The sequence below is a fragment of the Odocoileus virginianus genome, chromosome 31 (assembly GCF_023699985.2).
Source record: "Odocoileus virginianus isolate 20LAN1187 ecotype Illinois chromosome 31, Ovbor_1.2, whole genome shotgun sequence".
NCBI lineage: Eukaryota > Metazoa > Chordata > Mammalia > Artiodactyla > Cervidae > Odocoileus > Odocoileus virginianus.
In genome coordinates this window covers 32,508,463-32,520,853 of record NC_069704.1, presented here as the reverse complement: position 1 = coordinate 32,520,853, position 12,391 = coordinate 32,508,463, and the positions used below count along the sequence as shown (strand labels likewise).

Genomic DNA, 12,391 nt, shown 5'->3' with positions numbered 1-12,391 from the left:
ACTCAGCCTTCTTTACGGTCCAACACTTACATCTACACTTGACTATTGGGAAAACCTCCTGCCTGTCTCTTATAAGGATCCTTGTTTGTGACGACATTGAAGCCACTCAGATAACCTAGGGTCATCTCCCCACATCAAGATCCTTAACCTAATCATATTTGTAAAGTCCCCTTTGCCATGTAAGGTAACATATTCAGGGACTAAAATGTGGATACCTTTGGGGCAGGGTATTATTCAACCTCCAACACCGGTGACCCCGGCCAAGTCAGCATACCAGGCAGAGAGATGAACATGGACAGGGTGGGAGGAATGTGGCCAGTGTCATTTGGGCAGCTCCAGACATTTCATAACGTGGAAGCATAAGTTGCAAGACAGGCATGTCAAGAGATCAAGCTGGATAAAGATGCAGGGGAGCCAGTTCATTCAGGCACTGTGTCTGGAGGTTGAATTATAATTGTGATTTATCACCCTATTTGCTCATGAGTGTCTGAGGCCACTATTTAGGTCAACATCTTCTTGATGCCACTGCAGCTCTGGTCAGGGACTGGCATGGACCAGGAACTCAGCATGTGTGTGACATCAACAAATGCTCGTTGTGCCGTCGTGACACTGTGGTGGGAGGCAGAATGGAGTGAGCAGAAAACTAGAGGCACCAGAGCCTGTCTGGCACGCTCTTGGACATGGTTTTTGTGGCAGCGGGACTGGCCTTCATGAGCTCACTGGCACAGACATTTCCTGAGCCAGCAGTGTGTGGGGCACAAGCTGGGGAAGTCTTTTTGGAGAGCTTACATAATAAAGACTGGAGATGTCTTCATCTTTGAAGCTGGAAGATGGGTACCTGAGGGTTTATTATGCTCTTCTCTCTACCAAAGATCTTCATAATATAAAGTTTTACAAAGTTTATATGGGTAGGGGTGAGGTGCACAGGGCAGCCTAGAAAGTACAAGCAAAAGTGAAAGTGAAAGTTGCTCAGTCATGTCTGAGTCTTGTGACCCCATGGACTGTCTAGTCCCTGGAATTCTCCAGGCCAGAATACTGAAGTGAGTAGCTTTTCTGTTCTCCAGAAGATCTTCCCAACCCAGGGATTGAACCCAGGTCTCCTGCATTGCAGGTAGATTCTTTACCAGCTGAGCCTCAAGGGAAGCCCAAGAATACTGGAGTAGGTAACCTGTCCCTTCTCCAGGGGATCTTCCCAACCCAGGAATTGAACCGGGGTCTCCTGCAGTATAGGAGGATTTTTTACAGACTGAGCTATCAGAGAAGCCAGCTGGCCCCCAAATGGGAGAGATGATGGTTGGGACCATTAAAAATGATGGTGATAAAAATCTTAACAGCCGCACCTCGCATTGCTCAGAGTGGCCATCATCAGAAAGTCTACAAATAGTGAATGCTGGAGAGCATGTGGCAAAAAGGGAGCCCTCCTACATTGTTGGTCAGAATGTAAGTCGGTACAGCCATGATAGAGAACAGTTTGGAAGTTCCTTAAAAAACTAAAAACAGAGTTGCCGTATGATCCAGCAATCCCACTTATGACACATATCCAGAAAAGATGAAAACTTTAATTCAAAAAATACATGCAGCTTAATGTTTGTACCTGCACTTTTCATAATAGCCAAGATGTAACAATCAAGAAAACAGCCTAAATGCCTATCAACAGATGAATAAATAAAGAAAATGTGGTATATATATACAATGGAATATTAATCAGCCATAAAAAAGAACAAAATAATGCCACTTGCAGCAACATGGATGGACCTAAAGATTATTATACCGTCAGACCGAGAAAGGCAAATATTTGTGGAATCTAAAAAATGACACAAAGGAACTTATTTACAAAACAGAAAGAGACTCACAGACATAGAAAACAAACTTATGTTTACCAAAGAGGAAAGAAGGAGGGATGGTTAAACTGGGAATCTGGGTTTAAGAGATATACACTACTATTTAATATATATAAAATAAACAAGGACCGACTGTATAGCACATGGAAATATATTCAACATCTTGTAAAAAGAAAAGTTCATGTCAGTCGCTTAATGGAGAACACCTATGCAAATGCTTCATAAACTGTAAAAACTTTGCATATCCAGAAGGAGCTTTTCCTCAGTTCTTCATACAAACATTTTTTTCCTCAGGAATTAGGCCATTTGTTTTCATTTTTTTGATACCTGAGTGTGTGATACATGAGATGAATGTCCTCCCCATCTGGGAACCTCAAGCCCCCTAGAATAGTTCCTTCTTGACAGCTTCCCTCTCACGCCCTCAGTCTAAGTAAGCTGTGTTGGTTTCTCTTCTCTGCCTCTCGTCCTCAGACTCTGAAGGATGCCAGCGACAACGCACGCAAGGACTTCCACCGCGAGGCCGAGCTGCTGACCAACCTCCAGCACGAGCACATTGTCAAGTTCTATGGCGTCTGTGTGGAGGGCGACCCGCTCATAATGGTCTTCGAGTACATGAAGCACGGGGACCTCAACAAATTCCTCAGGTGAGGGAGGCCCCGGGAGCCAGGTGGGAGGTAGGCTCCATACCATCTGGGGGTGAGGACAAGAAGTTCCCAGGAATGACCAAGGGGCCCCTGGACCTTTCTCTGGAACCACCTGTCCCGGTGACAACACCAATGCCTGCCACAGAAAAAAAAAACCCAAGTCCACTGCATTCTTCTTTCCCTGAACTAACAAACTCTACTAATGTGACACTAATGATTCCCACCTGCATTTATTGAATGTTGCTTTATTAAATGGTACATGACATGTACATCTGAGATGGGCCTTAGGATCTGTAGGAGTTTGCCTGGTGGATAAGGGAAGAGTGTTGTTCTGATAAAGGAAACACCAAGAGCTCAGACTCCCGGGCATCACAAGGAAAGTCTTGGGCTGCTGAGAGTGATGAGTCTCGGAGACACCCAACAGTGCAAAAAACCGGGGCGAGGAGAGATTGAGACAAGGAGGTAGGAGGAGTCATGGCTGGAAAGATGGACGTTTGGACTTTGTTCTGAGGTCAGAAAGCAGAACCAGGAGGTCAGTAGGTCAGAGGATTGAGTGAAAAGAACACCATCAAAAGAGTGAAATGTCTAGAAGGGAGGACAGGTCCAGGGAAGACCCAGGATTGGGACTCAAGTCAAGTCCCTGAAGTCAAGAAAAGATGGCCAGCTTCACCTGGGGGTTGTGTGGTCAGGGAGAAACTGGAAGGTGGTAAAATGAGGAAAGGGGAAGCATGGCAGATAAAAGGGAGTTGTTGGGTTGCTAAATAGGGTTGTCGCTTGGATTTCCAGCACTGGCCAAACTGGGTCTGGTTTCAGTGGCAGGTTCTCAGGCAGGTCCCTTCCTTGGGGCAATGGGTGCAGGGGCCTGGGAGGGGCTGCAAGATAGAGCAAGTGAGAGATACCTCACAAAGTGAAAGGCATCGCAGAGCAGTGTCTCTTGAGGGGACATTAATGATCCAGGCAGGATGCTGAGCTGGAGTTGAATCTCAGCTCTGACATGTATTAGCTGAATGACCTCGGGCAAGTCTCTTAGCTCTTCTGATGACACTACTGAGCCAGCAGGGTAGGCATGAGGCTGAATTAGAATGAATAGAAAGCTCGTGGCATAGAAGCCAGTAGGACGTTTTCAACAAGCAGAAGCTTGAATCCTGCTGGTAATGATTTCTACTCATACACCAACTACCTCAGTGAGGGAAACTGAAAGGTGGCTGGGTTTGATGAGGGAGATAGAGGATGGTTGTGGTCACCCTACTGGAACCCGTAGTGAGTTTTCTTATCCTGCGTCTACCAGGGGCAAGAATAAGTGTGTTGATCCCAATACTCCTTGGTGAAGGAAATCAAGTGATGCTTTTATTTACATTAAGCAGACGTGCAAATGGAAGCCACACATTTAAGATCTTACACAATGGGGAAAATAGTAAGTCTCAGTGGTAAGGTCTGGAAGACACAGTTCTCCCTCCTGTTCTGGATCAGCTGCTTGAGGCCCTTGGGTGGGTCCCCAACCCACTTTGCCTCAATCACCTCAACCCTCAGGTGGGTCTGAGTTAGATCTTCTCAAAGACACATCTGGCTCTAACGTGTTGTTTTCTTTAAAATGTAACTAATCTTTGAAAGATTAGCAGTTGTTAGCTATGATTTCTTGGTAGATAGTTTAACTTAAGAGAAATAAGGAAGATGCTCCCCACTGGCTTCAGTTTCCTCACCTCTAAAAGGGGTATAATAACACCCATCTCATGGACTGGTGTTAGGACTATTGTGATGGCTAATGTTGTGTGTTAGAAAAGGCTAACATATTGTTAGTTGCTCAGTCGTGTCTGACTCCTTGTGACCCCGTGGACTGTAGCCTGCCAGGCTCCTCTGTCCATGTGATTCTCCAGGCAAGAGTACTGGAGTAGATAGGCATTTCTTCTCCAGGGGCTCTTCCAGACCAGGGATCAAACCCAGATTTCCTGCATTCCAGGCAAGTTCTTTACTGTCTGAGCCATCAGGGAAACCCATTGTGATGGCAGGTAATCAATAGATGTTGCACCCATAGCCCTTCTTCTCTGACACATTTTCCTCTTCATTTTGGTTGAGGCATCCATAATCCTGGGAAAGTGACACCTTTTGCGTTACTGCAGCACTTAGACTACTCTGTCTTCCTCCAGTTTCTACAGGCCCTGGAGAGAGCTTTCCATTACAGTCAGCACCAGTGGCTTCATGCAGCCACTGGAAAGTTCAGGAAATGTAGAATTTAAGGAATAAGTCAATTGCTGACAGCAAATGAAATGGGGAGAGGGTACTAGTGTGTTTCGAAGTGGCATCCCACGGCTTGTACAGTCTGGATCATTGGCCATCTCTAGCCTCATGAATACACATACACAGGTGGTAGGAGAGAGGACAGTGAGAGCTTATACACAGTTTGACTCCTCTAATGTGAGAGGAAGAAAAGAAGCTGCATTTAATTGAAATCTAGCTGCTGATAGAACTAATTTCCTTCTATTCCCATGTTCTAGGCTATGTCCCTATTTTAAAATGCTTTGCTTTCCCCAAACTGTAGAAAAATAAATTCAAATGTATCCACCTGGATTCAAGTAAATGCCTCTGTGAGCTCAGACTGTGCATGTGTGTGTGTGTGTGTGTGTGTGTGTGTGTGTGTGTGTTGATTCCTTCAGTCTCAGCTCCATCCCTAGTTCTCCTCTGTGCCTTCCAGAAGGAGCAGGCACCTGATTCTCCCTTGGCAGCTTGTATAGGGCAGGGAGTTGTTGAAAACCTCTTCTGCTCAATTTCAGAACCTCCTGAATTCTGGGAGCAAAAGGTTTTCTATGCCAAGAATCAGGTTCTCAGGTGCAAGGGTGTGCTTGAGAACTACAGTCTGTCCTCTCCTTCCGGGAGGGAACCATGTCCTTACGCTGCCGTGAACTGTGTCCTCAAGTGTCATTGGAACTTCTCTGTGAAGACAGATGTCTAGAGTTATCCTCCCACCCCTTTTATTCATCCCAAAACCATTGAGGACCAACAGGAACAGGCCTTATGTTAGGTTGACTGGGAGACGAGGAGTCAAGCTTGGTCCTTGCTTTCAAGGAGATTACAAATTTTCCTCTTAGAATTCTCCTGAATTACCTTCCAATGAAGGGAATATAGAAAAGGGTCCTTTTTTCAAATGATAACAGCTGTTTATTGGGAGTTCCCTGGCAGTCCAGTGGTTAGGGCAAGGCACTTTGATTGCTGGGAGCCAGGTTTAATGCCTGATTGGGGAACTATTATCCCTCTAGCCTTGTGGCAAGGTCAAACAAAACAGCTATTTATTGAGTCTTTCTAAGCATTCTAAATGTTTTAAATGTATCAACTTAATTAGCTATTATTACCATTGTCCCTGAGGCTTCCTATGTGGTGTGGCAGTAAAGAATCCACATGCCAATGCAGGAGACCTAAGAGACGCATGTTCGACGCCTGGGTGGAGAAGATCCCCTGGAGGAAGGAATGGCAACCCACTCCAGTATTCTTGCCTGGAGAATCCCATGGACAGAGGAAATGGGTGGGCTACAGTCCATGGGGTTGCAAAGAGCCAGACAGGACTGAAGCGACTTAGCACACCGACATCCACAGTACACAGTTGAAAAAGCAGTCACACGACTAGTGAATTAGAGCTGAGGTTCAAACCCACAGCCTCTGGCTGCAAACCCCATTGTCTCAACCACATCAACACTTCCTCTTGAAGGGGCCATGAAAAACCAGGAGGGAAGCAGTGTTTTGTAGTGTTCTGGAGCCACAAGAGTGCGGCTGAGTGCTTCTGCCACCCACACTGGGAGACAACAGGCCAAGGCAGGGAGGGAAGCCTCCCTGGTCAGAATCCTGACCCTGCTACCTGCTTCCCAAGCCTAGAGGGGCTCTCCCCTCTTGAGGCATGTTCTCCTGAAAGAGGTGAAATATGTTGTTATTTCCAAGAGCTGCAGGGTACCCTGTGGAGTGAAGCAGAGAGGTGTTGTCACCTTTGCTTGCACTCCTCTTAAGAACTTATTTAAAAGCCTTGCCTGTCCTCTTTTTACACCAGGATTTTCTACTCAAGATACCCAGGACAGAGCAGGAGAAATGTCTGGTTAATGATGCAGGAGCCTGCCCCACCCCCCAGGGGAGGGGGTATAGGGCAGGGGGCCCTGGAGAGCGCCTGCTTTCTCGGCCTGTGGAGCGGACTGCTGCAGGATGGGGGGTTTGCACACACAGAGGTGGCCTTTTGCACTGGCCTCTAACTTTTTCTATTTTCCTAAAGTCTCTGTCACAGAAAGATTCTTAGAGGAGTCTGGATTTCTGGGGCTGAAATAAGGCTGTGTCCCCTCTCCTATCACATGTGCATGTGTATTCATGAGGTTGTGTGCAGGTGTGCCAAATTGCTTCAGTCGTTTCCAACTCTCTGCTATCCTATGGACCATAGCCCACCAGGCTCCTCTGTCCATGGATTCTCCAGGCACGAATACTGGAGTGGGTTGCCATGCCCTCCTCCAGGGGATCTTCCCCACCCAGGGATTGAGCCCACGTCTCTTAGGTCTCCTGTGTTGGCAGGTGGATTATTTACCACCTAGGAAGCCCCATTTGTGAGGTTATAAGGGGTCAAAATGATCCAGACTGCACAAGCCATGGGGTACCATTTCTGAACAGAGCAGCACCCTTTCCCCCATCCACTTTCTCTCAGCAATTGACTTGTTCCTTAAATCCTACAGTTCCTGAAACTTCCAGTGGCTCTGTGAAGCGCCCAGTGCTAATTTTGTGGAAGGCTATCCCCAGTGTCTGTAGAAACTGGAGGACAGAGCAGTCCAGGTGCTGCCACAATGCAGCAGGTGAAACTCCCAGGGTTATGGATCCATCCACCAAAATAAAGAGGAAAATGTGTCAGAGAAGAAAGTTTGTGGGGACAACATCTACTCCGGTATTCTTGCCTGGAGAATCCCATGGACAGAGGCACCTGGAGGGCTATGGCCCATAGGGTAGCAGAGAGTTGGAAATGACTGAAGCAACTTGGGATGCCTGCACACAACTTCATGAATACACATGCACCCGTCATAGGAGAGGGTCAGTCAGTCAGTCAGTTCAGTGGCTTGGTCACGTCCGCCTCTTTGCGACCTCATGGGCTGCAGCACGCCAGGCTTCCCTGTCCATCACCAACTCCCAGAGCCTACCCAAATTCATGTCCATCACATCGATGAGACGGTACACAGCCTTATTTCAGCCACAGATTACCTGTCGTCACAGTAGTCCACTCTCTGAACTGAATCTGTGACGATTTCACCCTGGCTTACATTTTCTGGGTGTTTCAGGATTTCTCATAATTTATGTGCATCTCTAGATCCCTTTCCTGGCGTTGCCTATGATGAGTGAAAATACTGTCACTTTCCCCTGCCCCTTTAGTGCTAGGAAGGATTGGGCTTGAGTAACCTTTAGTGAGGGGATGGGGCCAGTTCTGAGAGCCTCATCACAGGCCAACCACAAAAAGAAATGCACAGGGGATAATGCATGTGTTCATATCACCATCCATTTCTTTTTTTAAGGAAAACTTTGTTTCAAAGCCTTTCCCTCTGGCTTTCAAGTGAAAATCCACAAGGCACCATACAAGCAGTGTCTAAAGCATCTTCTGTCTGTCAGTGAGATCTTATTAGGAAGGTATAGTCAGTATCCCCAGTTCACAGAATGAGGAAGCAGGCCCAGAGATGTCTGCACCCACTGAGGTCAAAACTAGCATGTTAGAAGGAGATCAAATTTATTTCTGGTAACCTAGAACCTTGGCCACCACACTGTAAGACTTCTTACTCCAGTGAGAGAGTCTGAGCAGAAAAAAGCCAGGGCTTTTCCTGTATTCTCCTCCATGTGACCATTGGCAATCAGAGCTGGAGTTTGAATGGAGGTGAAATAAATGTGTCAGGATTTTCCTTGTACAAAAACAGGAAAGGTTATATCCAAGTGTTTTTCGATAAAAGGAACCTCAATGACAGCCCCAGTGGCGCAGTCAGTAAAGAATCCACCTGCAATGGAGGAGATCCAAGTTTGATCCCTGGATCAGGAAGATCCCTTGGAGAAGCAAATGGCTACCCACTCCAGTATTCTTGCCTAGGAAATCTCATGGACAGAGGAGCCTGGCAGGCTACGGTCCACTGGGTCACAAGAGTCAGACACTTAGCAACTACAGCCAACCCAAATGATAACCCAACATACAGAACTTTGGATTTTTGACTAATGAGAAAATTACAGATTGGGCATCATTGACTCAATGACATGAGTGTGAGCAAACCTCAGGAGATAGTGAAGGACAGGGAAGCCTTGTGTGCTGCGATCCATGGGGTCACAAAGAGTCAGACAGCAGCAGCAACAAACTGGACTTGCTGAAAGACTTTCCCGGGTCATAGGGCTGGACACAGCCAGAACTGGGCAATTCCCCACCTCCCTGTCCAGTGCTTATTCTCTGAAAATGCAAGAACAAAATAACTGGTGACAGTGTGTTCTGGGAGCCACTGTGGCTGGAGCCATGGTGGGAGGGGCTGTGGGACTGGCCTGTAGGAGGAGGGGCAAAGCGAGTTGGATGTTCTTGGATAATTCTGGCTTTTATTTTCAAATACTGATACAGCTCTGGAACACTGTGGATGGGGTCACCCACTTTAAAATTTGTTTAGAATCTTCTGTGTTTGTTTGATGGAGAAGGAAATGGCAACCCACTCCAGTACTCTTGCCTGGAAAATCCCATGGATGGAGAAGCCTGGTAGGCTACAGTCCATGGGGTCACAAAGAGTCAGACATGACTGAGCAACTTCATGTTTGTTTGTAGTGCTTCCAACTGTCCTGAAGGATCTTCTCCCTTGTTTGCCTTTGGGAGGCAGAAGCCCTTAGACTGTCCTGGCAGGTCCAGCAGCAAAAGTAACCTTTCCCCCTGGCCCTCCAGTGCCCCCTCAGTCCATCAGGGCAATGATTCCAGTCTTAGCTCACCAGGCAGGATTCCAAGTTGGGGAATGTGCGGTGGAGGTAAGGGGTTAACAGTGGCATCCTAAGACTGAGACCCTCCCTTCTCTGAAGCACAAACCACTGTTCAGATGCCTTAAGCTGCAGCACAGCTGGGAAAAAACTGGATGATAAAGAAGATATACAATAGCACCACACTTCACCACTCACCACACATAGTATGGGGAATAAAAGTTGCTGCAGTGAGAGAATAAATGTATTGTGATTCAAAAAGCTGCCCTCTGTGGCGGCCAGTGCAGATGGAGCTGGAGATCAGGGATGGGGGTGAGCTGAAGGAGATGGCATTTTTCACTGGGAATGAATGCCTGGGATGAGGATGCTCAGTTATTCTGCTGAGCTGGGCTTGAGGATGACAAGTGTAGCTTGAAACCATGCCAGGCCATGGAACGGGTGAAGTGGGGGAGATGAGAGCTGCACTCTGGAGGAACCAGCCTGGGTGAGGGCCCTCTGCTGCAGGACGTGGCTGAGAGGGGGAGTGGTGGGTCTCCTGCTGGGGTGCAGTGACCCCTGACTCCAGGAGAGTGAAACTCTCCCCCAGTGTTTTATTTTAACTTGCATTTTTTTTTTGTTGTTGCTGTTGTTCACTTGTTTTTTGCTTTACCCACCCACTGCTTTCTAGGGTTTTGGAATCTAGCCAGTGCCTGACCCCAGCATAGTTCCAGAGCCCTAAAAGGTGAACCTGTCTGTATGTTGAGGGAGCACTGTTCAGGCCCACGGGGCCCTGGAAATGTTAGACTTTCTGGGAAATGAAGCCTGGGTATTCTGGAGGCTTTGGAGGTAAAACTATGGCTGGATTGTCCTTGCCTCCTATTTCGCTAAGGCAAGCAGTATCCTCCCACACCAGCAGCTGATGAGGGGCACAGGACCCCTCAAGGCAAAGAGCCAAGGCTCCACGAGGCCTTTCGTGTCCTCCCCAGGGCACACGGACCGGATGCCGTGCTGATGGCCGAGGGCAACCCGCCGACGGAGCTGACGCAGTCGCAGATGCTGCACATCGCCCAGCAGATCGCTGCAGGCATGGTCTACCTGGCGTCGCAGCACTTCGTGCACCGGGACCTGGCCACCCGGAACTGCCTGGTGGGCGAGAACCTCCTGGTGAAGATCGGGGACTTCGGCATGTCCCGGGACGTGTACAGCACTGACTACTACAGGGTGAGTGGCTGCACCCCTGAGGAGACCCCAGGGCCCGCCTCCCTGGGGACCTCCTCTATTCATGTGCTAGGGCTGCCACAACAGAATACTATAGGCTCAGTGGCTTGCACAGCAGAAGATGATTTTCACACAGCTCTGGAGGCTGGAAGTCCAAGGTCAAGGTGACTGTAGGGTTGGTTTCTTTTAAGGCTTCTCTCCTTGGCTTGCAGTCTGTGCCTTCTTGCTGTGTACATCCTCACATGGTCTTTTCTTTGTGCGCGTACATCTTTGGGGTCTCTCTCTGTGTCTAAATTTCTTCTTATAAGAATGCCAGGCAGACTGGCTTAGAGCCCAGCGTAATGGCCTCATTTTAGCTTAATCACCTCTTTAAAGACCCATCTCGAAATACTACAGTATTCTGGGATACTAGGGGCTAAGGCTTCTACATATAAATCTGGGGAGGACATAATTCAGTCCGCAACACCATCCTGCCCTTTCCATGGTCCTCTAGATATTGTCAAGAGAAAGATTTCAACATGAGAGTTGTGCCAGGGGAAGCCTGAGGACTTTAGGAGGCCATAAAGTTAAAGGATTTAGAGGTTTGGTTTTGATCCTGTGAAATTATGCCTGGAGCCTTTTGTTTGAGGTTTGACTTTAGGTGAACTTGTTCACGTAAATGAAGGTACCCTAAGACGTTGGAAGTCCCCGCTGAGAACCATCTTGGTTGGTGGCCATCTTGGTAAGAGGTTCTGTCCTAGCCAGTTGTCTGGGGTTCCACCCTTTAACGTGCTAACGGCTAGAATTGTATTCAATGATGCAACTCCACTGATTACCTGGAGTTGGCCCCCTTGGAATATTAGATTTGTTAACTGAGATCTCAGAACTCGGGTATAAGGGAAAAGCGTCATTTATGGAAACTGGGAAGTTCTGATATTGAAAGTGAAGATTTGGGGCTGTGTTCTACCATCTCAAACCCCCCATTTTTTTTCTTGTTGTCATGCTTGATTTTTAAGGGCAGAAGGATGTAAGGAAGAGAAGAAATACGTGTTCTAGAAATATATCACCTAGAAAGATAAAACCCATAACTGAACTAACTTCTGTACTCGATTGGTAAAGAACATGCCTGTCCTTGCCTTTGCTTCTCCCATCATGATGTTTCTTTGAGCAAGAACCTCCTTTTGTCTCATGTACTCCTCCTTGAAGCCTCCCTCACCTCAATGTCTGCCTTCTAGCTGAGCTGACTTTGCTACGATTAGTCTAAGACAATGAACCAATTGCCTGGCTGCAAATTCTCCTGTGGATTGTTTTGTGGGGTTTCTTCCTTTGTCATTCTGATAAGCATTGTGATAAGCATTGTGATAAGCACCTGTTCTAAGTCTAGTGATGACTAGTTTGGTCTAGAAAGCTAAAACTTGGCAGGAGGTTACATGTCAGTGGATGTGTGTTCTGTTAGCTCTGCTTCCTTGGCAGGAAGTGGAGAGATGGGGGCATTTCCCTGTCCCAGGAGACAAATGAACACATAGGTTCTTCCTTAAAAACAATCTTTACTGATCTTGATGAGCATCCAGGGAAGAAACATGTGGCCCTGGCAATGGCTGTCCCTTTCACAGTAAGTTAATAAAGGTTTCAGAGTGGTCTGGCACAAAATAAGTGCTCAGTAAATATTTTCAACTTTATCATTATCCAGATCAATAAAGCTATGCTTCATTCTCAAAGCTGTGGCTGAACGAGGTGGAACTCAGTGTCCTTTTCTACAATCTCTATAAAAATAATTCTGAAGAAAATGACTGAAAAACT

At 47.2% G+C, this 12,391-nt stretch overlaps 1 protein-coding gene across 6 annotated transcripts in view; it reads left to right on the top strand.

The window, feature by feature from the left end:
• Window positions 1-12,391, top strand: part of NTRK2 (neurotrophic receptor tyrosine kinase 2) — a 388,890-nt gene that overhangs the window by 305,603 nt on the left and 70,896 nt on the right. For all 6 annotated transcript variants that reach the window (XM_070459542.1, XM_070459539.1, XM_070459540.1 and 3 more), the window contains 2 exons: window positions 2,313-2,485; window positions 10,381-10,615. In XM_070459542.1, coding sequence (XP_070315643.1) covers window positions 2,313-2,485; window positions 10,381-10,615 — 408 coding nt within the window. The remainder of the gene's footprint in view (window positions 1-2,312; window positions 2,486-10,380; window positions 10,616-12,391) is intronic.